This window comes from Amphibalanus amphitrite, unplaced genomic scaffold, assembly GCF_019059575.1.
Source record: "Amphibalanus amphitrite isolate SeventyFive unplaced genomic scaffold, NRLGWU_Aamphi_draft 000058F_arrow, whole genome shotgun sequence".
In the NCBI taxonomy this organism is placed as follows: domain Eukaryota; kingdom Metazoa; phylum Arthropoda; class Thecostraca; order Balanomorpha; family Balanidae; genus Amphibalanus; species Amphibalanus amphitrite.
The window spans coordinates 1,030,769-1,056,340 of record NW_024881554.1 but is presented as its reverse complement, the minus strand read 5'-3'; the positions used below and the strand labels follow the sequence as shown (position 1 = coordinate 1,056,340).

The 25,572-nt window shown below is 48.6% G+C and overlaps 2 protein-coding genes across 10 annotated transcripts in view; one reads left to right on the top strand and one right to left on the bottom strand.

Annotated features, from left to right (window-relative positions):
* LOC122378373 (exportin-2-like) overlaps positions 1 to 12,568 on the bottom strand; it is a 32,275-nt gene extending 19,707 nt beyond the window's left edge. The window contains exons 1-10 of one of the 8 annotated variants that reach the window (XM_043359364.1): positions 12,302 to 12,506; positions 11,091 to 11,175; positions 9,667 to 9,812; positions 9,217 to 9,263; positions 9,071 to 9,168; positions 2,066 to 2,211; positions 1,526 to 1,633; positions 1,101 to 1,193; positions 548 to 715; positions 86 to 215 (exon numbers count right to left, since the gene is read on the bottom strand). In XM_043359364.1, coding sequence (XP_043215299.1) covers positions 86 to 215; positions 548 to 715; positions 1,101 to 1,193; positions 1,526 to 1,633; positions 2,066 to 2,211; positions 9,071 to 9,168; positions 9,217 to 9,263; positions 9,667 to 9,812; positions 11,091 to 11,175 — 1,021 coding nt within the window. In that variant the 5' untranslated portion in view covers positions 12,302 to 12,506. Of the gene's footprint in view, positions 1 to 85; positions 216 to 547; positions 716 to 1,100; positions 1,194 to 1,525; positions 1,634 to 2,065; positions 2,212 to 9,070; positions 9,264 to 9,666; positions 9,813 to 11,090; positions 11,176 to 12,035; positions 12,043 to 12,164; positions 12,225 to 12,292 lie in introns of those variants that run through there. The other 7 variants (XM_043359359.1, XM_043359356.1, XM_043359357.1 and 4 more) reach the window with 7 other exon arrangements.
* Positions 12,569 to 12,698: 130 nt separating this feature from the next.
* LOC122378374 (solute carrier family 52, riboflavin transporter, member 3-A-like) lies at positions 12,699 to 21,853 on the top strand. Of its 2 annotated transcripts, XM_043359365.1 has the most exons (4): positions 12,699 to 12,816; positions 13,156 to 13,267; positions 17,569 to 18,659; positions 19,025 to 21,853. In XM_043359365.1, exons 2-4 carry the CDS (start codon positions 13,207 to 13,209, stop codon positions 19,217 to 19,219), a joined length of 1,347 nt encoding a protein of 448 aa, XP_043215300.1. In that variant the 5' UTR covers positions 12,699 to 12,816; positions 13,156 to 13,206; the 3' UTR covers positions 19,220 to 21,853. The 2 variants fall into 2 exon arrangements, with proteins under 2 accessions (XP_043215300.1, XP_043215301.1); XM_043359366.1 differs by lacking the exons at positions 12,699 to 12,816; positions 13,156 to 13,267 and adding an exon at positions 15,419 to 15,513.
* The last annotated feature ends 3,719 nt before the right edge of the window (positions 21,854 to 25,572 follow it).

The window sequence follows — 25,572 nt, the reverse complement described above, 5'->3', positions numbered from 1 at the left end:
TTACAAAACAATATTATTATTTCGTTGAAGGGAGATAGTAGTTCACTGACTGACGCGCTAAGTCACCGGGCTCGCGCCGACTCACCCCTGAACTCCATATTGGGCACGATGATTTTCTCGCAGATCTGGGAGAGGACGCCGTCGCCCTCGAAGATGCCCTTGTAGTGAGGCCGCTCGACGACGCACGACAGGAACTGGATGGCGTTACTGACCAGCTGAGGGGAGGGGGCGGGGACAGAAGGCAGCCTGTTACCGGGCCCAGGGCCCAGGCTGACAACACGGCGGACATCGCCTCATTACCGGCAGTGCGGCGGCATCGTAGCCGGTAATGGCTGGCGATTGATTCAAAACTTGGATCAATCGTTGACCTAGCAAGTGTTTTCGATCATGTATTGTTTCATTCCACGTCTGTTATTCGGAAGATGGACTTGTAGACTAAAATAGCCCTCAATGACCTACAGACATAACAAAGTACACTCGTTAGAGCCCAGACTCCAGACACTCCGTGAACACTCTTCATTCACCCACCCGTTCATTGGGCACTCACCAGATCGTATTTGACCTGCATGCCCGTGCTGGCCAGCAGTTTCCACACGGACTGCACGAAGCGCGGAAGGTACGGGCCGAACTCTTCGTCGTACTTTTGGGCGTAGAGGGCCACGTTGTCGCAGATCTGCGTGCGCAGCTGCTCCAGCGGGCCCGCCTCCTCCTCATCCTGACCAGCGGCGCGGCGGCGAGATCAGAGTGGTTAAGTCGTAGGTAGTCCGTAATCGTGATCGTAATGTTGCGAATTTTAACAATAATAACTATTAACTATAAATATGAATAACAAATCACCTCCTAAGGAATAATGGCTATGTGACCAACTACGTCTGTTTTAACTATATCTGTATGATTTCTGGGATACTTCTATTACACTTACATATCCATCTTTTCACGTCCTGCTATGTGACTTTTGTCTCGGCTGAGAAACAGTCCGGCGGCCGGCGACAAATACGGGAAATATAAGTGCTGAATGTAGAATGTAGATGACAAAAAGGCGCGATTACCAATAAATATGGATCCTAGTCGGAAGAACAACCGTCCGCCGACTGGCTCACCTCGGTCTGCAGCAGCTTGTTGTCCAGCTCCAGCAGCTGCAGGAAACGCGGCATCCACGTCTCCATGTTGTCCTCAAAGTACTCCGGCAGGTCCTGGCGGCGAAGGGGAGCGTGCGATATGTGCGTAGCAACTAGCAACAACTCACTCAGATGAAAATATAGCGAACGATTGGAACCGATTCCGGGGGGGGGGGGGGCAAAGATAAAAAGACAGAAGCACGCCAAAAAGTGAATCATACTGCAACAATAGAATCATATGCCAAACTGAATTAATTACCTAAGGCCTTGCATGACTTGGTAACACCACGTTAACCGCTGCTTTGCAATGCCAGCAAAAAAAGTCCCAACATGTCCAGTGTCCACCCACAATTGGCCATTATGTTAGCTGGCCATAATAAATCCACAGCATTCACACCATCACCAACCTGATAGTTGAGTGAATAGAAGAGCTCACAGATGAGCACCAGCGACGAGACGATCACCTTCAGGGCGGCCGCGTTGGTGGCGTGCTGCTCGGCCAGCGCCATGGTAGCCTGGCGGAGACCAGGGTGGGTCAGGGCAGACCGAGCACATCACGGATTGGATGTCGTCCAAAGGACGCTCCATATTCCCACATACAACACTTAAAACTCGTAAAAATCAAAGTTAACAGCAGACTTTGAGAGGTGTGTAAAGCGCATGTCAATACACATACTTCATAAGAAATTAATCGTGATATTTGAGACCTGTTTGAGACCTCGTGAAAATCAAGTTAACTGCACGGTGACTTTGAGAGGCGTTGTGTCAAGCGCATGTCAATACACATACCTCATAAGAAATTTATCGCGGTATTTCACGTAAAACAAGCAATTGCGATTCGAAACACGAAGTCGGTCCCAGGTGGATTTAGCCTAACAAACATAAAGCACCGAACTGGCAGTTTCCAGGTCCTGAAGGTATAAACATGTCGCCAATATCAGACTTACCACAAAGAGCTCTGTGAGCGGTTTGGCGAAGTTGTCCAGCACAAACTTGATCTCCGTCCAAAGCTCGTTAGACTTGAATTCGTACCGGTACCTCTCGAAAAGGGAGTGGGCGGTCCGCAAAATACCGTTTATCACATGGAAATCGCCTGAAAAAGGGGATTATCACACATTACACAAGACCTATGTTGCAGGCACTTCAGAAAATCAGTCATTTTGTAAAAGACGGCTGTTTGAAAAATGACTGAACGCAACCAGGCTTTTTTTCAAAATGGCTAGCCATTTTACAAAATGACTAGGCATTTTGCAAAATGCCTGACCAGCATGGAACGTAGATCCCACTACAGATACTATGGCCAACAGTTTTTGGACGTCTTCCTATACCCTATAGGTACGTGTTCAGCCTGTAGCTGATCGATTTGAAGCTCTGTGATGACGACAATGCTGAGTAACGACCAGGTTGAGTTGCAGACTCGGCTGTAGCATAAAGCATTGTTTAGTTAACGCTGTAAAAACTCCCAAGTACATCAACGCCGTTCATGTTCTGCCTGAAACTAGACCTAACAAAACCAGCCGGAGACCGGCCCTAGTCAATAGGCAGGCCCGGTTGATGTACAATTACATGTAAACGAATGAGTGTAGTCTTTGTTTGATTGTGCCATTACGGACAAAACTGCATTATGTATTTGGACATTAAAAACACGTTCGAATTTAATTATAATTTCCCACTCCTTCTCTCTCATCCTCACATTTTAAGAAACATCGTCGCTGTCAGTTCTATTTATTAATGCAGTGCGTACTGCGATGGCCTAGTTCACGCAATTGTTTACAGTAATATTGTTTAGGTTTTCTTCCTAACTTTTCTTTGGAATAAAAAAAAACTCTCTGATCACAATTAATATTAAAGCAATAATTAACACCAGTAAAACGCCTTTTGGGCGAAGAACGAGCGAGCGAGATAGTGAGCCCTGCACGTGCGGAAGGGCGAGAGGGTACTTCCAACGGGCTTGCGCAAAGCACCCTTCTAACCGGTCGCTAGCGGTGTACCAAATTTGAGCGCAATCGGCCCAGCCGTTCCTGAGATCTGGAAGCGGCATTCTGCACGTGCGCACGTGCAAACGGGGTCAAAACTGACTTTTGCATGGCACCCTACTAACTGGTCCCCAACCGTGTACCAAATTTGAGCGCAATCGGCCCAGCCGTTCTCGAGATCTGGAAGCGCCCCCTGCACGTGCGCACGTGCAGTAGCACCTTAACCGCAACACATGGGAATACATTGCCTGGTGGGTGCCTACCTGTATGCCAAGTTTCAGCGAAATCGCCCCAGTAATTACCGAGTTATTAAAATGGGAACAAATTTGACACCTCTTATTGTTGTATTTTGCACGTGTACTGGGGGTGACCCACATGCATCGAGAGTATCCTATTTTTGGTAGAAGGGATGCTGCTACCCTACAAAAATCACCGCAAGTCAATCGCCGAAGCGGCTGCTGAGATATGAGCCACTCAAAATCACTACTTTTGCAAAACAGCTTGAACACCCTTTACTTTTCACGTGGCACGTGCCACGACGGTCACTGAGATGTATCAAAAGTAGTCAATTACGGGGTAGAAGGGATGGGGCTACCCAGCAAAAAAGACCGCAGGCCAATCGGTCCAGCGGTTGCTGAGATATAAGCCTCTCAAAAGCGTTACAGGCCGGGCCGGGCCGGGCCGGGCCGCTCATACTGAGATTTTTCCGTTATTACGAGCGAGCGAGCGCAGCGAGCGAAGTGAGTCTTTTCAATATAACGGAAAAATCTCAGTATGAGCGGCCCGGCCCGGCCCGGCCTGTAACGCTTTTGAGAGGCTTATATCCGGGCCGGGCCGGGCCGGGCCGGGCCGGGCCGGGCCGGGCCGCTCATACTGAGATTTTTCCGTTATTACGAGCGAGCGAGCGCAGCGAGCGAAGTGAGTCTTTTCAATAGGCCCGGCCTGTAACGCTTTTGAGAGGCTTATATCTCAGCAACCGCTGGACCGATTGGCCTGCGGTCTTTTTTGTTGGGTAGCCCCATCCCTTCTACCCCGTAATTGACTACTTTTGATACATCTCAGTGACTGTCGTGGCACGTGCCACGTGAAAAGTCAAGGGTGTTCAAGCTGTTTTGCAAAAGTAGTGATTTTGAGAGGCTCATATCTCAGCAGCCGCTTGGGCGATTGACTTGCGGTAATTTTTGTAGGGCAGCAGCATCCCTTCTACCCAAAATAGGATACTCTCGATGCATGTGGGTCACCCCCAGTGCACGTGCAAAATACAACAACAAGAGGTGCCAAATTTGTTCCCATTTCAGTAACTCGGTAATTACTGGGGCGATTTCGCTGAAACTTGGCATACAGGTAGGCACCCACCAGGCAATGCATTCCCATGTGTTACGGTTAGGGTGCTACTGCACGTGCGCACGTGCAGGGGACGTTTCCAGATCTCGAGAACGGCTGGGCCGATTGCGCTCAAATTTGGTACACGGTTGGGGACCAGTTAGTAGGGTGCCGTGCAAAAGTCATTTTGGACCCCGTTTGCACGTGCGCACGTGCAGAATGCCGCTTCCAGATCTCAGGAACGGCTGGGCCGATTGCGTTCAAATTTGGCACACCGCTAGCGACCAGTTAGAAGGGTGCTTTGCGCAAGCCCGTTGGAAGCACCCTCTCGCCCTTCCGCACGTGCAGGGCTCACTATCTCGCCCGCTCGTTCTTCGCCCAAAAGGCGTTTTACTGGTATTGAAAAGGCTCGCTTCGCTCGCTGCGCTCGCTCGCTCGTAAAAACACGATTAATTTTGTTCTGTGGCAACAGCTTTGAGTACCTACTTGCATGGTCCCAGTTAAAAATATCAGGCTCCACATCGGGAGAATCATCAGGTCGCTTGGCGTATAGGACGAGAGCGTTGGTTTCAGAAGACACTAAAGCCTAAGTGTGTGGGATCGAATCCTCGCGACCTCTAATAGTTTTACAGATACAGGCCGGCATAGGGCCAGTCGTTTGTTGACGCTCCAGATCGATCATTTTAAATCCAGCAGCGTCGCTGGCGTGGGGTTGGAAATGTCGCGGGCCTGCACTTCTCAAAATAGAGGTAGGTATGGACTTCCCACTGCTGGACTCCTCTGGTCATAATGCTGGACTCCTCGGTCCACCTACACGCTACCAAAACGTATATAATTAGGTACTCGTATCTACAACACGCTGCTCAGTCATTTTGTAAAATGGCTAGGCATTTTGCAAAATGACTGGAGAGTCAGTCATTTTGTAAAATGCCTAGGCTTTTTGCAAAAAGCCTGGAAAATCAGGCATTTTGCAAAATGCCTAGGCATTTTACAAAATGACTGATTTTCTAAAGTGCCTGCAACACCTAAATCACTTTACCCAATGTGGCCATGGTGGATTTACAGTTTACGGAGCAATTGAATATTAGGGAAAGTTTCTCGAGGGGCATAATAAGCTTTCAGGCGCGTCTCGACGTTTCTGCTCTGCTTTTGTTATCGTAATGTCAGTCCCACGCACAAGGGGGAAAAGCTCAAATTATTGAGCGCTCAAAAAATTGAGCGGGCCCCATTATGAAGGAATAGGCGAAGCGATGGTATTTTACAATGCCTCTAGCGTCACACTACGGCAAATATCGTATCCAAATAAGGTATCAATGGCAAGAGAGAGCAACAAGGTTTCTTCTCGAACACTCGCCGTGATAATTTATATCGGTGTTTTTGGAAAGAAAATGCCCTAAAGACGCTCAACTTTTTGAGCGCCACTTGTCGTTCGGGACCGCGATACTCAATAAATTGAGCGCCACGACAGACGACAGTCAGCTGACGCTCAAAAAATTGAGTGCCGGCCAGCATCTACACTCAATTTTTTGAGCGTTCTCCGTGACAGGTGAAGCCGGTACTGGCTGCCATTTTTGATGTTATGTTCGTTGAAATACGTTAAACTGAGTTGAAACAGAAATGCAGGAAGTTGAATGCTACGTGGTACCTAAACTTTTCACAAACCCATGGCATCATGTCACATTTTCCGCTAGTAGTTTTATCGGTCGCCTTTCGGATTCGGCACACCTCAAATAATTATACAGGGCTTGAATACTCCGTATGAATACTGTATTGATATTTTCTGACTGTACTGGGAGAAGGGAATACGTGATTACAGAAAGATATCCACCCACGCTTGAATATTGGAGAATTATACAGGAAAAACTGTATTGCCACGGTTACAACTTACAAGGCCATCGGCCGCAAACAAACAAAAATACTATACAATGTGGGTTAGATTCACAAACATCATCAAGAGTGGAACACAGAGACGAGCAAAACAACATCACATTATCGCATGCCAGCCCGACCACATTGGAACCGGGTGACCTGCGACCGGAACCTGCGTCTTGCCAGCATACATCACAAAAGCAGGAGGCAGTGTCCTACTGCTTTGATCCAAAATATGCCATATAACAAATGATATAAACGACCTAAGCTCGGACTAAGCTTATCATTATCAAATCCTTAACATGTAAAAGACGAATGGAAACATCGAGTCTCAGACCAGCAGTAGCAACCATCACAGTAGCAACATCACAAAGAACACGCGGCATTATCAGACAGCCGTTTTGTTATCGGGCTACAGGCGGCGACGGCGTGGTTGCAGACCAGCTGCGAGGTAGCGGCGTGCGGGCAAAAGGCGCGGGCACACCTCCATGTGGCCGTGCGGACAGTGCGCGGTCGGCGTCGCATAGTGGGCGGCATCGGGCTGTCCCGGGGCCGTCGAAGCCGCACAGGTTGTCGGCGCATGTGGGCGCGCGCGGTCACCACGGCCAGCTGCTCACCACCAGCACAGACTGCGCAGCGTCGCCGCTCCGCCGGCCAGAACACGCAGACAACCCTTCTTGCAGTCGCGCAACACGTCGCCAAACTCATTCACCTGCTCCACCATGTTGTTGATGTCACCGAGTCGTTCAAGTTGTGGCTCGTGCCGTCGAGCATGACCTGCCCGATCGGACACGGGTCAGCGGCTTCTGCTCCAGCGAAGTCTTCATCTTGGTGACGTCTTGCTGATCTCCACAAAGGCTGAGCAGATGACCTTACCCACAGGGACGGCCGACGTCCTCGCCAGCGACCGCTTGGTTGTGCAGACCTGCCAGAAAAAGAAAAGCTGTTTGGTGATCTCAAACGATTTTTTTTCTTTATGCAGTGGAACAAAATGGAAAATATGTCATACAACAGGAACTAAAAAAAGATGCAGCCTAGGTCGTCTAAGAAATGGGTGCAACATTGATAAAATTCTTCCTTGAATGAATTCTACAAATGCTTTTGATAAAATGTGTGGTGATTATAAGGAGACCACTTTACTATAAAATTGCTCAGGATTCCCTATCTGGACCTGTCAAAAAATCCTGACTGCACACCAACAATGAGCATTAAATCCGAAACCTCTACCAGGTACCTAGGGATGATTAAATTCTGATTCAGGAAAATATTTCACATCATACAAATAAAAACCTTTACCAAATTGAAACTGAAAATGTGATGCCGATCCAGTGACCTAAGGGTCTCAAAGTATAATAATTAATTAATCTATTATAAATTTGGTGGTGACTGCCAACTGGCGTCTGGCAGCCTAGACCTTGAGGCTTGAAAGTGGCCTTCCTTTTCCGTTGACTCTGATCCTCCAGATGGAAATGATATAAAGGATCATTTTTATCTTATTTCAAATGAGCCAGTCAGCAAAGTGGCTATCCTGTTTCAGCATTCACACACACAATAGTTGACTGTCAGTCTGTCATGCTGTCAGTGTTGTGAAGTAACGAAGGAGTTGAGTTTTGTTGATTATAAATTGTGATGTTATGTAAAGGACTGGAAAATGAATGTGAAAACTATGGAAACATATTGGCAGAGTATTGTCACTTACTATCAGGACATATGGATAGAGAATACATTCAAATTAGTGAGAAATGCCAAATATCAAGGTACTCAATCACTGATAGCAGTGGACTATCATATGTTTTAATGTCAATTATATGAAAGTTAAGACTGAAACTACCTTTTACTTCATCATACCTAATGAAAAATTGTGTGAAGAAAACATTCACAGCCTCTTTGAAGCACTTAGACCACTAAAAAACAAAAATTTTCCCGTAAATATGTTGTGTCTCTTTCCCTCAAAACATCATATCGAATGGCGCCACTTTCGTCGACAGTTACTTATCTGCACGCAAATCGAGGAAAACGTGATTTGATTGACGTTTACGTGTTTCCAAATTTAAAATCACAGCATATTCAAAGTTTTCAGTGTACCTTTCAACATCTAAATATAACTAAAACGATAAAAACTTACCTTCAACACAAGGACGACGACAACCACGCGACCGGAGACGTCGCGACGAAATAAACAAACGGCGCCGCCAAATGAAAAATATTATCCGATATGGGTGATGTGAAATTGAGTCGCAATCATTTTGGGTAGTATGAAAAATGCTCTTTCCAACAGAACCCTAGTAAAAAACGTGAATGGACAAAAAATAACTTTTATTTCGACATAAATATTGGCCTGTTTTTAAGGCATCCTGGTATGCCGTAAGATTTCGACCTAGAAATTGGTGTTCCCCCAATCATTGAAGCTTGAGCAGTGAAAAATATGAAAGCCTAATCTGTTTTGCATCATTAGTGATTCTCCTAGGGTGTTGCCATTTCTCCCTAGGTGTTGCGAGTTGCTTTTGCAAAACGTGTTCCTGAAACGGCTCAATTTTTTGAGCCCTCAGCATTACGCCTATGGGAGCCTCTGACGTCACACGCTCAATTTTTTGAGCGCTCAATAATTTGAGCTTTTCCCCCTTGTGCGTGGGACTGATGTCTGGCACCATGACTTTCTAAACTCAAAGTATAGAACTATCATATGACAAAGTATCGTGACAGCGACCTGTCGACCAGCAGTTATGACATCGGCAGTCCCAGTTTACGGTGCCCTGTCACCACCGCATTCCATCCGGGACCCACCTGAGCTGAAGCGCGCCGTCAGGTCTCCGATCAGGTTGGGCCAGCGGGCGGGGAAGTCGCAGCGGCCGATCACCGAGATGGCGTCACTGAGCTGACGCTGCACCTGCTCCGGCGAGCGCAGCATCAGCTCCACGATCAGCTGGCGCACCGCGGCGCGGTCCTTCTCCGACACGTGACTGTTTCCGTCCTCATCCTGACGGTAGGTGGGAGCCATCACATGTCACGTGATTTACCGCAGACGACATATTGACTTATTAGTCATTCGGATAGCCCAAAGAAGCTGCTCCACCAAGGCCCTAAAACTACACACAATGGTAAGCAGTCTGTGAACGCGCAATCGTCGTCGGATACCGGAAGTACACAGTGTGACTAAAAACACAAGGGCGACATGGCAGATGGCACTCGTCCGTGCGTGCTAACGACGAAAAACTCGGCTATTTGCAGCAGCAACAGCAAAATGCAAATATGTGTAGGTAGTCCAGTATATCGGTAACAGTGGAAACAAGCTAAAATATCTCGTAGCTGTTCTCAGATTCGTTACAAACCCTGAGGTATACCTATCTACGCCACCGTCGTGACGCAGGGTTGATACGTACCGGCTTCCAGTTGCGTTTGACGAAGTTTTTGAAGGTGATGGCAGCGGAGATGCGGTAGGGCAGCTCCACGGCGTTATTATCCAGCAGGTTCAGCAGGAGCAGAGAGTAGTTCTCGTTCCGCTCGATCGACTCCAGAAACTTCTCCGCTGGAAATGGAAGGGCGATTGTCAGCCGGCGATGGTAAGCAGCCGTCTGATATATAAGGACGGGCTCCTTCACCACAAAGAAATGCCCAAAACAGACCACATTTATACCATCAGCTGAATCATAAATAAACAGTAATTTCGCATAAATCAGCTGTAGTTAGTGGCTTTGAGCAAATACAGCAATGGAATTTGGCCCAAGAATGTCTTTCTTGTACCAGCTGAAGCCAATTGTTGTAGTGTGAGTGAGCGTGTCCTGATAAATAAAGATAAACCTGCACCATGACTGACGGCATTCCGAGGGTTACTCCTACCGATAAGATAAGTGAATAACTAATCACAATCATCGGCCACGTCACCGGCTACAGCTGCAGTACCCGACGTCAGCCGGCGGTGGGCGGTGTGTCGATACTGTGAGCACGGTAAGCGATCGTCCCTCACTACAACAGAGACCAGCCAACACCATTACCGGCATGATCTGAGTGTGCCGGTCAGGGTCTCCCACTATTCCAGTAGTGGCCTCCCTGCCAGTGGTAGGTGAACAGTGTACCGGTAAGGGTCATGGGCAGACCAGGTGAGCGTATGCGATGTAACCTAGCGTTTGCCATGTGGTTAGCTTCAAAATGCTATTGAATGCTTTAGGACATCATTTGGAATGGTTTCCAAACATTCCACCAGGATATATCCATTAAAACCTAAGAAATACTTACAAAAATACACCTGTATAGCCACGTCTCAAGAGCGTCACGACTGTCTTTGCTCAGTAAATATAAAGAAAACATAATATAACCTGACCTTACCTTACCTATAACCAACCAACCAATAACCTACAGCCTACAGCTGTTGGTGGCAGGCGATGATAATTGTTATTTATCGTATTGTATATAAATATGGCAAGGATTAGTTCTTATCCATGACACACTTAGGTACTAAGAAGGTCTTCTATCATATTACGTCTATATTATAGGAGTCAAATGAACTTTGTTGTAGTTGTTTCCCTATTCTCACCGCAGACTAAAACAGCAACGCCTGACACCCTGCCGGAGGTGGTGAGGTGGGTATCCGAATGTACCGGTCAGTGGCCTGATCTCTCATGGTGAGCAGCTTGATTGACACTAACTGGCGACTTAATCCAGGTGTTCCGCTGCGCAGTTCAATCTCTGACCACCGAACACCAGATGAAGCCCTGTTGGTGGTTATATCCAAGGGTACCGCTCGGCAGCGAGCCACGTCCCGCCTCCAGTACCCTGTCGGAAATGTAGAGCCTGTGTTTTCTCTTACCTGGCCGACGGATGGCTGGGTCAGGTGACAGCGTCTGGCCCAGATAGGTGGCCAGCTGCTGCAGATTCTGTTCGTTCAGCTCCATCTGGTGAATCAAGAAAGCACCCACCACGTCAGCTAATAACACTGTGCTGTGGTGGAAAAAAGGTATTTGTTCAGAAAAGGTCAAATCTACAATTGTGGCGCTGCTGATACGTATATGCAACAGCAGAAATTGTAGATTGAAGGTTGTATGTTTTCATGTTGTAGACTGTGTTAGGTTGTAGGTTTGAAGGTTTTAGGCTGTAGGTTGGTAGGTTTGTAGGTTGGTAGGTTTGTTGGTTGCAGGTTTGTAGGTTGAAGGTTGGTAAGTTGTAGGTACCGAAGTAGGTAAGGCTAGGTCAGGTTTTATTGTTTTTTCTTTTATTTTCACCAAATATAAGAATCGTATCTGGATTCAGGATGTTAAATAGAGTAGGAATGTGCAAAATGTATGTCTTAAAACTCATCAATCAGGCTCTTTCTGAACATTTACTGGAGAAAATTTGGGCCACTGGCCAGGCACTGCTGAGCAGGGCTGCGGAGTCGATGGATTTTCGGCGACTCTGACTCCGACTCCGACTATAAAAACCAGCTCCGACTCCGACTCCGGGCAGCATTGTCGACTCCGACCGACTCCAACTCCCGACTCCGACTCCGCAGACCTAGCAGGGCTGCAGAGTCGACAGATTCTCGGTGCCTCCGACTCCGGCTCAGGTTTCTAAAATCGACTCCGACTCAGACTCCGGTCACAACTGTCGACTCCGACCGACTCCGACTCCGACTCCGCAGCCCTGCTGCTGAGTGCTGATTATATTGTAAAATGCAGCAAAACTAAATCAGAATGTCCAGCCTCAAACAATATTGATATGGGCCAATATTGATATGGCCAATATGATATGGCCTGACAATTCAATGGCAACAAACTCTGAACTCATGAGCCTAATCAAGGCTGCAGCTTTGGCTAGGCTAAAAGTCAAAGCTGCAGTTGCAGCACCAGCACCATAATGCAGCATGTCACCATGGCCGCTCACACTTCTTTCCACACTTCCTTACGATGGAAAATGAAGTCGCAGTCAGGTCAGGTCAGGGTGTCAGAGCCGGTGACCCAAGCCCTTTATTATATAGCCTTGCCCAAGGTTTATATAGCCTTGCCCAAGCCCAAGCCTCAAACTGAAACTCACTGGACTTACTGTTACGGCCAAGGCAGTATATACCGTTACGGCTTTCGACGATGACGACTGCGCTGCTTGGCGATCTTACTGTTAGTACAAACGGCAATGGGGATCTAAGACTCTAGATCCCAGTACCCAGTCACTGAAAGACTTGCTCCAAAATCAAATAACGTAATCAACTATCAACCGATCCAAGCAAGCTTCAACTTCAACTTTGACTTATTTGATTTCAAAATCGAAAAGAGCGACAAGGCGGGCGCACACTCGTGGGCCGCTTCGATGCGGTTACGTTCGTTGTCTATTAGTTTCGAGGAAAATTTAGCAATTTCTAAAGAAGTCCCTAGAAAGATTTTCAAATAAAAATAATATTTGAAGACTTCTCGATATTTCTTTAAAAATTTGTGAAATATTTGTGATCTCTCTAGATTGACATAAGAGAAGTGGCGCGACTGATACAAAATAAGCCGACGACGAGCGACGAAACTTGAAATTGAAATTTTAAATATACATCCCTACCCTTTCCGGAGATAAATGTAAGTTCAATTTGAAAATTAGGACTATGGGTAAGAAATAGACAGCATCAAAAATATGATAGAGATACAACTATTTCCACTTTCCTTTCAAGTTCAAGTTAAGGGCACTATTGAAGTCAATATTGATATCAAAACTGAAACTTATTTTTGCAGCCATGATCACCTAGGATCTATGCTTTGATTCAGTCACTTTTATGATTATTTTCTTTCTTTTTTTGGCATCTTTCAATTGAGGTTGATGAGGTAGTTCAGTTTTTTATGAAGACGTTATGAAAATGAAGTGCTTACGTAATGTCAATGTCTTTTCTTGCTACATTAACCCTGCTTTACGTGTTCCAGAGTTGCAGAATCTGTGCATGGTTTTAAGAGGGAAAAAAGCAAATCAAAAGCATGTCCAGTGGCATCCAAAGGAACTATGGATCACTTGAAGAAGATGAGATACTTTCTAGAGGTATGTGCAAGTATCTCAAGGCTGCCGTGTTTTTACCTACTGATTTCCATCCAAAACCAAAGATCTTAACTCACACACTTACTTATGAGTATATTTAGTCATAATTTGCTCAATTTTGTTTTTTCAAAGAATACTGAGGACATTTATCAATAATAGATACTAGACCATGTTTATGCATGCTGAAAGGTAGGTAGGTAGGTACCCAATATCTCTTTTGAAGTTCTTGTTTTGATAACAAAATAATGTCAGTAAGAGAATTTTCTATGATTCTTGTTAATGTCTCATATCTGAAAAGTGTCACAGCAGTAGGCTTACTGGCCACTGCAAATGATTCTGAATTCTGAAGACTGATGAGATGAAACTGAGTCATACTCATAACTAACTAAATGAATTGAATGTTTGAACCCATCTGGTTTGCCTGAAATAACTATGATCTAGAATTGACTATAGAATAGTTAAAACTAGTCAATAGCTTCTAGGCATTCAGTGCTTTTCAACCTAGTTTGAATCATTGAATGTTTTAAATAGACTGCTTGATAGAGCTAGAGTCCATGGTAAGCAGAGCTTGCTGCACAGGTTCTGGCCATCACCATCTGATCTTGCAATGCTGAATCGTCTGAAGGATTGAGCAGCCAAAGTGCAGCGTGTCCACATGGCCCGACACAGATCGTCCCTCTCGCCGACATCTAAAGTGGCTTTGGAGAACCAACCGCATCCCACCCACCCCCGTCTCGTATATCGAGCGTAAAGTGAATCGAGCCCGGGCGGTCAGTGATCACCACCGGGAATCAGATACTCTACCAACGTGGCTGCAAGATTACTTTACTAATAGCGTGGCTGGACATGAGATGGACAAACTGTCGCAGCTATTAACGGTGATACAGTGGCAATGTCGCACTGGTCGACGGTCACAGTGACGCCGACTTGGGATATGTCGTAGGAAGTGAAAGACCTAGGACAGCCAGTGTAACGACTGCAGCGGACCATGGATGGGTCGATGATCGATGAAGTGATCCGGTACAATCATCGAATCGCCGTGATGGAATCAACTCCGTCATCGAAACGTACGAGTATTCTGATAGTCTGGTTGTAGACAGGAGCTGATCTTACAGCACGATAACGCGTGATTTGCACATAAGTGGCCAGCTGGAACGTTTGCTGGGAGCAGGCGACTGGCACGCTCCAGCACAATGTTCAATCCGCTCCCGAGCTACGAGTGACGCCTAACTGGACCTGCTTTCAAGCGTCGGCTCATACAGCTTTTGTTCAACGAGACTGGTGTTGGATTAATGAGTATTGTGTCTGCAAGATATTTAGTTCATCTTCGTTTGCCCTATAGGGCCTCATGACGCTTTGTGACTGGTTCGGAAAAGCCACGATACTTTGGATGTGCCTTCAAATATGCTACGATTACGATTATGATCTGATTTCGATGGATTGTGTAGTCATTGCAGGGGTGGGGGGGCAGTCACGTGAGCAGGCATCCGGACCGCAAATCATCTTTAGCCAACGATTTGGCCTTTTAACGTGTCTACAAAGCTAAACGTAGTCCATCTCTTTATTAGTTTGTACTGGCTTCTGACTGCTGCTGCTCCCACCAACCGCAGCCAATCAGGAGTTTCGTAATTCGATCGCCGGTAATGCTCGTAATATAGAGCACTCGTCATCGGGAATCTGACGGTCTACCAGCATAGCTAGAATTACCCTCTCTTTGTTAATGACGTCACAACCCGGCATTTCGAAGGTTTGCTGGCTATAAAGATAACAACCCTTTTGCAAGCTTAGGCGCCCACCTTTAAATGGTGTTATTAGTTTCGTGATTTAGTGGTCCTTTGTTCTAACTGGTGGTCTTATGTCAAACCATCCAAATCAACACGATAAGGGGCTAGGGAGCTCGCGAGAAGGGAGAACAAGAGGAGAACAAACAACAACAGAGCACGAAGCTGTTGTACCCACATACTACTCGTCGGTGCATTTCCGGGTACCTACGCTCCTCGGGCGGGCCGCTCTGCCGCCCTAAGAGGGGAGCGACATTGACCGATTTCCCACCGCTCCATCGTTACCTACGGGCCGAGGTTTTATTGCCTCCGTGACGTCACGAGTTGGAGAGAACTCGAGTGCCGGTGGCGGGGCGCTCAGTCGACGCCGGGCGCCCGGATGACACGGTGGTGACGCGTGAGCGCTCAGTACTGACACGTGCGTCGTGACTGGTGGAGTGCCGCTGCCGCCGCAGGTCATGAAGTCTGGTGAGATACGTGTGTTCTATTTACGACCAGCTGGCGGGATTGGGGGACTCGCTCTTCCTCCCTCCCTCCCCAGCCGGTGATTACGTAATGGCCTACCTGGCCTTTCCCAGGTGTACCGGGAGGGAGGGCAAGCCTGTAAAACACCCGGGAGGGCACGGAGAGGAGTGCGTCTGTACTCAAACTGTCAGTCTGATCAGCGTGCGGTTGTACTCACTATGACTGAATCTTCCCTTGCTCTTACGAATTGGGTCACATGTAAGGAAGGTAAGGTAGCAAGGCTATTACCCTTTGGATCCCATCCCTATAGATATATCCGTTTGAGTGGCTCAATTGTCGAACGTTAGTAAGTTGATCCATCGTGGGTGAAGCCCAGATTTAAGTGGGCTCTGGTGGACTTCGAGCTCAATTGATGCTCCTGAAGAAAATGACTGGCAGATAGTGAAACTGCAGGTGCTCTTGCAGCTCATGCTGAACTCCAAATGGGACGGAAGGGTAATCAAAAATATTTCCATTGGACGATATGTGTGTGTCGGTACCCAATGCATCAGTTTAAAGCTCTGAAATCCATCCATTCAAAACACTCCGACTAAAACGTAACAATCATTGTTTGGCGGCGACTTCGCACGCTTAGCGGATCACGTTTCGGAGTGGTAGTATTATCGCTATCAGCGCATTGTCACGTGCCGCTCTCGATAGCAGCCACCTCGTTTAATTCGTGGGAGATGCCAGCTTAGTTGAATGAGATTAACAGTTCACTGGGATCGCAGCACGAGGCGAGACCGTGACAGATGGGACGCTGGCAGACCCTGGTCCGACAGGTCAGCTGGTCAGTTGACTTGGCCTCAGTCCAGATCAAACGTCAACCGCGTTGGCAGTCCGGTGGCTCGGTCTGGATTATGACTCCGTAGGACCGTGACAAGCAGGCCCACTGTCCTGGCACGGCCACGACAGACCCGCCTGCTAAGTAGGCATTTCTCGTTCAGATCGTAGCAGGCCCGCCCGCTGAGTTTTACATGCCATGGAAGACCGGCCCGCCGCTCTGACAGGTCGCCCGACGTCCGCTGATTCGTTAGGCAATAGGAGATTCGGGAGATTGGCCTGCTATGCTGGCCAACCCTCGCCAGACCGTCCTTTTTCCCGTCATAGGCATGGCAGGCCGTCCATGTTCCTGCCAGACCATGACAGACTGCCCGCTATTTTGGCCAGACCCCTACGGACCGGTCTGCCTATTTGATTGGACCACCCGCGACTCATATCACGGGGAACGATGCAGGGGCAAGGGAACGGTCAGCGGCCGGCAGCAAACTCAGGCGGGCTGGTTTTTATGCAGCCACCATGTTTTATGTTTTTTATGCAGTGTTGGTTGCGGTAGGCTGGAGTGACGCTTGGGGATTCTCATACTCTCATACTAATGATCATCGTGGCCATCAATGTATGGCCTCACCTAGCATGGCAGCCTACTCGTCTTCGCCAGAAGAAGAGGAGGCATCTCTTGAGTAAAGGGTCTAATTACTCGAAAGGGTACCTAATGACCTTTACTTAAGGTAAATACTTCAGGTAAATAGATTCCGTTCTGAGAACTACTTAGGCAACTTTGTTATGTAACAAATAAAAACAATCGGTAAAATACGGTGATTAATGACAGCCGTTTGTTTTTTAGGTAGTCGTTTTCTCATTAAATGTCTCTGAATGCTGCATGAAGATCATTTGAATTCAAAATAGCCTATGTCCGGGTGAAGTCTGGTCCCGAAAATGGAAATGCCGTCGTAGATGCATTCGGATACATACGGTCGCACAATCTCCATAGATAATATATCTTGTTTTTCTGGATAGCGGTGAAAGTGCGACTCTGGACAGAGGTCAATGCTGCTGGTGCTTCTCTGTCGTGTCTTCCTGTCTCGCAGACAGCACCTCGACCGCGGAGCGCCGGCTGACCAGTGTCCAGTATTGTTACCGTGCTGTACCTACCTACCCCAGCGTGTTTCAGCCCAGAAGTGTCAGCACATTGTGTTTTGCCCCGGCGCTATTATAACTATGTGTCCCTGTGTCTCACAGACGGCTCCTCGGCCGGGGAGCGCCGGCTGCCTCTGGCCGACCTGCTGCTGGTGTTGTTCGGGATCAGCAGCTGGGTGGCCGTGAACGGCGTCTGGGCAGAGCTGCCGCTACTGGTCGCCGCGCTACCCGAGGGCTGGGCGCTGCCCTCCTATCTCTCCGTGATTGTTCAGCTGGCCAACCTGGGCCCGGTGCTCTACTCGGTGTTGAGGGCGCGGCTGAACGGCCGGGCCAGCCGGCTGGATGTGGTGGCCGTGTATACTATGGTGACGGTGGGCGCCGCCGCCTGTCTGCTGTCTGGTCTGCTGTGGCGGCGCACGTCAGTTATAGGAGGCACGTCACACAGTACGGCGCTCTTTACCCTGGTGTTTTTTATCGCGCTGGTGGACTGCACCAGTAGTGTGGTATACGTGCCATATACCGCCCGCTTCAAACACGGCTACTTGGTGTCGTATATGATCGGCGAGGGCCTGAGCGGTCTGCTACCCAGCTTGGTGGCGCTCATACAGGGAGTCGGCGGCAACGCTGAGTGTGTCAACGGCACGGGTCCGAACGGCAGCGTGGTGCCGGTGCCGGCCGAGCTGCAGCCGCGGTTCGCCGTCGACGACTTCTTCTACTTCCTCTGCAGCATGATGGTGGTAAGCGGCGTGGCGTTCGCTCTGCTGCAGCACCTGCCGCGGCTGGCGCCGGCCCGGGAGCCGGCTGACGGCGCTGCGGCGGTCGGCGAGCCGGCGGCGGCGGCCGGCTGCCCGCTGCCGCCGCCCGGCCCGGCCACACCGGTGGCTCTGAGCGCCATGGCCCCTCTGCTGCTGCTTCAGGCCGCTATCAGTCTCCTGGCCAACGGTGTGCTGCCCAGTGTGCAGTCCTACTCGGTTCTGCCTTACGGTAACGTGGCCTTCCACCTGGTAGCCACGCTCTCTCTGATGGCCAACCCGGCCGCGTGCCTCGTACTGTACGCGGCGCCCGTGCGCCGGCCGGTGGTGGCCGCCGGCTGGGCGGCACTGGGCGGCCTCTGCGCCGTCTACCTACTGGTGACGGCAGCACTCAGTCCGACGCCACCTCTGCAGGGCACCGCCGCCGGGCAGGCTCTCGTGGTGAGTTTGAACGTGCATCTGTGATACCTGGCGCCGCGGAGCTGTGTATTGTGTAACCTGCCGGAACACAGTGTGTTATATAATAGCGTTTTATATAAGAAGTGCTTGATACGTCAGGTACTCATAACTCAGGACGGTGATTTCACGCAATCATTGTAAAGAGCATCATAAACATCTCTTTGGAGGAAACTACGCCGATGACTTCTTGAAGTCCGGGCGCCCTAAAACTGCATAAATTAAATTATATTTGCATATTGTCAGAATACTATGATATTGTATAAAAAGATATTCGTCACTCGTCAGAGACCCGATGTGACCCAATGTAATCCAGTGTGACCTGACGCGACCGCATGTGACGTTCGCAGGTGCTGGGCTGGGTGCTGTTTGTCGGCCTGACCACCTACTCCAAGGTGGGCATCGCCAGCCTGCTGCGGCCTTACGGCGGCCGGGCTCTGTTCTGGTACGGAGCGGCCACCCAGGCAGGCTCCACGCTCGGCGCTCTGGCCGCCTTCCTGGCAGTCAACGTGTTCGACGCCTTCCAGGGCTACTACCCCTGCTGACACGCCGCGCCAAGTAGGCCATCGTTATGTCACATGGTCTGAGGCTTCGGCGAATGTCTGCGGGAACCCTCCTAGTATCTGGGCTCTGGATACCGATAGGGCTATTTTAATGGTATGCATCCGAAGGCCCTGCTATTAATGGACAGGAGGCCTGTTAAATGCCATGCATACGGTGGTCCCCTGCAGTTAGTGTACCACGATCGGGCTGTTTTATTGGTATGCAATATTCAACCGAGAGCCCTACTTTTTCATCGACAGTGCTGGTTTTCATGTTACGGTCCCGTGTGTCCCATACCTTCCCCATTCACAGAGGCGCTATACAGTCAATGCTGAATATTGTCTGCTCCCACCCACCGGTGAAATATGTTCCTACGAGGTCGTCTTAACGCTACGAGGTCCGTTACGATGTCTGTTATTATTATCCGTGAATTGTCGCGCACGTTACCCAACACCACCCACCTAGATTGTCCTACATTACCACCGAGCTTTGTAGCAGGGATCAGATAGTTACCTACACTACCCAGTTTAGTGATGTCCCCACATGAATATTATATAGTACGAACTCACTTAGAAGGCGGGTTTGTGTCTTCAGTAGAACCGTTCAGTTAAACCGGCCCGAGCCTCTTTGTAATAAGGGAAGAAGAGAAACTCGTACAGCTTGTTGTATGCCTAGAGATAACTACATACATATGTGTTATGTATAAACTAGCCATGACATATTTTGCACTAACGTAGCAATTATTTTACGTAAGTTCAACGCCCCACAGTAAGCATACTTACCTGCATGTTTGCTGGTTGTTATGTGGAACTGTAGACACTGATATTACTTGTTGTTTAATAGTGGAAAAGATGTAATTCTGCTTATATGCATATGTTTGTTTACTATTTTAACTGCGTTTAATGACATTTTAAAATTTAGGTTTGAACGTATCACAGACCTAGAGTGCTTATTTATATTACATTTCCTGCTATTGAACTTTAGTGAGATCATTTATGGCATTGTTAACGTATTCTTTGTATCGTTGTTTATTTGTCTCGTTATTTTGTCGCAAGATTGATAGTCATTGCGAACGGTCAGTCAATATGACATATTTAACCTCGGATAAGCATTAGATTTAATAATTTCCCCAGGCTGTTAGTATATCTAGGCCAGTCGAACGTTGCATATCGGCTGACGAAAGTATGGAGTTTTAATTGTGACACATTATCAAACTGAACAGACATTTAGACTCAGGTAATACGGCTTTCCCGCATTGAACGCTTGCTACTATTTTACCCCTGCTACCACCATTGAGTTCATTCTGTAAAAGAGTGGATTGCTTCGCAATATGGAGTTATACCTAATAGGTGTGGACTGTGGAACCATCAGCTGTGGCATGGTGAGCAGTAGCTTTACGAATTATTTGCTTCTGCATCCATCCTGACCTTACTGACCTCTGGTGGTGCATTTGCTCAATTTCTAATGAAGGAAGATAGTCATCATCAGTGGCCTATCTCTCCCCTGACCCCCGGTCGCTTTGAAGTCCCGCCGTGAAACGAGCTGGCGTTTAAAAATAATCAAACTCCTCCTAGTTCTTGGAACAAGTGCATGAAGGCATGCAGACGAATGTATCACGTTACTGTTTACATTGAAGCAGCCCTAGTCCTCCCGGCTAATCAGGATAATTTGGTCAGTGTAAGACAAACATGTTCTGTAAATATTACTTACACCTCTTCCGGTTTCATCAGTAGTATAGCTGTGAAATCGGGCCACACCTTTCCGCGTGGAGTGATGTTGCTGTGTTTTATGTCTCCCTCACAAACACCAAGCACTACTGACCTATCGAACACTAGCCAGTGTTTGCGCTTTGTTTGGGCTGCTCGGCCCGCCTCTTGCCGCCGAGGCAAGAGGCGGGCCGAGGCATGTTCGAGTGATGTTTGGCGATGTTTGACTGTTGCTTCATATTCGAACGACGTTTGACTGACGCTCAAGCGGTGTCTCTCCCTCCCTCCGGGACCATCTCCCACCCTCCGCCCCTTGCTGTATCCGTGTGACGGCCCGTGAAGCGCCCGTCCCCGTGCGGCGGCATGTATCAGTGATAGACTCCCCGGTCAGTGATAGACTACCGTGCACGATGCGACCGCTCGACGTGACGACCGGCTCCTGTGCTAGCACACTCATAAACAGACTGATTATATTATCCACCGAGTGTAATGTATTCCTGGAGCGCCGCCACTCGCCCGCGACAGGACTCACGTCATAGGATCCACCCCGTCACGGCGACTAGTGTTGAGCTTTAGCGGTATCGCGTTCTGCCTGGAAGCGGTCTTTTATTAGCCGAGAATGACGATAGCGCTTTTGTAGCGGGAAGTGGCTCGTAGTGGTTCTTGGTATTGGCTTTCAGTTGAAGTCATTGGTCAGTTCAGGTGCAAGTCTAGTGTCAGTGTTCCTGCAATATCTGATGCAAGCGCGACCTTCGTGGTCATTGTATGTGAGCATGTGATTGCACAACTGTGTGAACGAGCCGTCTACATTACATGAGTAGTACATGAGCATATTGCTCCATTGTTCATGGATTATTGACAGTTCAAATGTGCTTCCTCTGGGACCACAATTGTGCTATAACTGCGTATAATATACTTACCATATACATACACTTGTTTTTATCATCTTTTTTTCCTCGGCAGTATGTCTCACGGGCCTTTACAGCGTTTCACCTTAGCAAAGCAGCCACACGGCGATTAATGGCACTGCGTCATAGACAAGATAGAGTGAAGCAAGATTGGCAAATCCAAAGCCAGCAGGAATTTGCTCAAGCAAAGAAATGGACGATTAATATAGACCTCCACAACCCTAATCCCCGGCAATGCTAGGGTTTCCTGACGGGGCACTCGAGATTTGATTAACAGTGGGCTGAACTTTATATACGACCCTCTAATAGATCAGCGGGGAGTAGGTAATCTTTCCACTTCACGTGGACTATTGATGTCAATTGTCAATCACTCCTCATCACATTGATACGCAAGTGCAGAAGTGTGGATGGATCCGATGAACTCAAAGAATCGCCCCGCGAAACGATTACATAAAGTCAAGGATAATGTAGAGTTAAATCAGCCACCGCACAGTGGATCATGGGTGTAGCGTGGAACCATCTCAGCGGCGGACCTAGCCCATGATAAGGGCGAGGGGAACCGCTAAAATACTCATTTCCTTTCACACACCGCCGTTCGCTCCTCCCCACCAGCGCGTATCCTCATGGCCCACTCCTATCCCCCACACCGGCAGTTACCGCTTAGAAACCTCCCCCTGCCTCCCCCACCCAGTCTCCCCTCCCCTCGCCGGTCATCAACCCTTTGAATCACCGGACGTCGGTGCGCCCCCAGCACCCCCCAGCTGCGGCAGTGTCCGGACGTACCTATCCGATACGACTGACTCTGCTGACTGTCCAACTCCCGCTCAGTGCTGACAGGATAGTCACCTGAGCGGCGTTCCCGTCTCGGCCACAGCGTTTCCGGTTCAATCACAAGTGACGAGATGTTCTAAGTGCACCGTTAACGTCTGCAGTTCGATTACCCCATGGCCTGTTGATCGGACTTCTTCCACACGAGCGGCACCTATGGGGACGTACTGTGCGAAAGTCCCATACATTAGCGTCGCCACGGGGGGCAAGCGGGGCAGCTTGCCCCCCCCCCCCAACCTCGGACCGGGCACCCCCTGAGATCGATACAGATCCGATGAGATTTTGGAGTCGGGGAAAAATGGGGGTACCTTTCTGAGGGATGCCTGTGAGGTCAGACTCTGTTGGAGCGTGCAGTTCAAACCAAAGTCAGAGTCGCAGTCGCCAAAATCTTCAAGACTCCGACTCCAGACTCGGAAATGTCAATGCCATGATTCATGACATGTTCCTAGTTGGTTCTGTATTACATTTTGTAGCTGATTTTCATAAATTTTGGAGTGCTGACACATAATTTTCGTTCAAAGCGTGACACGAAATCTTCGGGGCCTTTCTCAACTCTCGTCAAATGTCTGCGACAGGCACAAGTACCGTTCAAGTGCCGCAGGGCTCATGACCCTGCTTTTCACACAGGCTCCTAAGGAGCTCCACTGAGCTCTAAGAAGCTTTCGGAGGGCCCAAACCGGCCTCTGAGAGTCCCACTGGTGTCCATGTTCTCTAGAGGGCCCATACAGGGATCTTTGAGGACATTATACATACGTAGACCTCTGAAGGGCCACACGAATCTTTGAGGATGCCTTCAAAAATTTCTGAAAACCTCAACTGGCCTATGATAGTTCAGCCGAACTTTTGAGGCGACAGACTTTACTAGTTAAACCCCAACCCGGCATCTGAGGGGTCACAACTCACGTGTCCCTCTGAGGGCCGCAACACATGTTTCTTATGTCCCTAACAACGTAGGGTCCTTAAGGATTCGACACAGACCCCGACGGTTCACACTGTTATTCGAGGGCTCCAGTCTCACCCTGGGCCTAGTCTCTTAGCGCCCGCCGCCCACACTGGCTTCTGAAAGCTCGTGTGCCCTAAAGGGCTTTCCGGGCCCACCTTAGGCTCGGAAAGTCCTAAAGCACCACATACACGTAAATATTTGGGGTGACCCACGCCGATCTCCGGGATCCTAAGCAGGCTTCTGAGAGTCCACACTGACCCTCAGTGGCCTGAAATGGCCTGGAAGTCGCAATCCTATCTCTAAGGGATCCCTTGCCGCTATGCCGTGCGTAACTTTTGGTTCCGTTAAAGGTAGTGTGCCACCTTTGAAAGATTTCCCATTTTATTTTTCCTAGGATAAGAAGCTTCTGTTTTTACCTAATATCGCAAAAAAAATCAAAAATAGGCCTGGAATAGTGCTTTTTTTGCCTAAAAGTTTATCGGTTTTTCGATATGTATAACAACTGTAGTGGGCTCACCTGCAAACAGGCGTCGGCAACAAACGCGAATGCGGCGCACATGTGAAAATCAGCAAAGGTCATTATAGAGTTACGACGTACGGGAATGAGTTATCAGCTGTCTAATCGTAGACAACACAATGTCTGACTTAAACTGTAAGCCTGTATTGGTATTGTTTCTTTAATTTGGCTGTCGTACATTAATTTATGGTTTGAAATATGATTTTATGTAAAATAATTGATATAAAACAGCCGTCCCTTAAATTATGACCCCATTTCACCACACGAAAGTGGCAGAAATGACAATGATCAGCTGACGCATTTTTCTTGGCCGAAGTCAGAGCGCGCGGCCCGACGCACCACCACCGTACCACAAAGTATGAGCAGAAGCGGCGCCCAAAGCCAGGGCCCCGGTAACGTGAGGTAGCCGAGTCGGGGCAGCGTGCGCTGACCCAAGCCGGGGCCGCGGCTTTGGGCGCGGTCTACCGCATCCCCGCGGGCAGCCCCGGGCTATCACATGACACCGGGAGGACGCGCGGCCCCGGCTTGGGTCAGCGCACGCTGCCTCGACTCGGCTAACTCACGTTACCGGGGCCCTGGCTTTGGGCCCCGGCTAACTCGGCTAACTCACGTTACCGGGGCCCTGGCTTTGGGCGCGGTCTATTGCACCACCTAACAGGCGTGTTCGAAACCGCAGGAGATGATGATGAACGGGTTTATCGAAACTTGATTGGATGAGCCTATCGGTAATAGCGATTTTGGTGTGTGTATTTATTGTTCATAGTGGTGTGAAATGTGGTTGGGGTACGACCGACAACCCGTCGGTGCGAATTTCGCGCTGGGGTACTCAAAATTTGAAGAATTTAAGACGTTTCCATGAGTTTTGAAGGTATGGATGAGTTCTAAAAATCAGGTTCTCCTTATCCGGGTCATTAACTCCATATGGTCCAGGAAAGCTGGCACACTACCTTTAAATATTTTTGGTCGCGTTTGCAGCGCTTCCCTTCACTCGAAAAACCAGAAACTTTTTGTTCACACTCGAGTGAACAAAACACTTCTTCTCACTGCAGCAGGGATGAATGATGTACTTCCGATTCACACTTCCGACATTCTCTCTCAGTCTCCGCCGAATGCCCAATTCTTAGCTACAATCGGCGGCTGGGATAAGCCCTATGCATTTCACGTAAAACCTCGGCATGCATGCGTGAATGGAGGTTTTAGCGAGGTGATCCGATTCAAATGGAGCGTTTTTCACCTTCTTCTGGGTAATGATCATGAGCGACGAGAGTCTGCACAGGGGCCCTCTGCAGTGCGTCGGCAATCGCAGCCACTGTAATTCTAACGGTCGTTTTCGTCCAGAAATTTCAAAATTTTGATTTTTTTTTTGTAAAAAATACATGCTATAGCTAGAAGGAAAACTTTGTCACCATCGGATTCCTCGCACCATTGCGCGTCGAATGATATGTAAAACGAG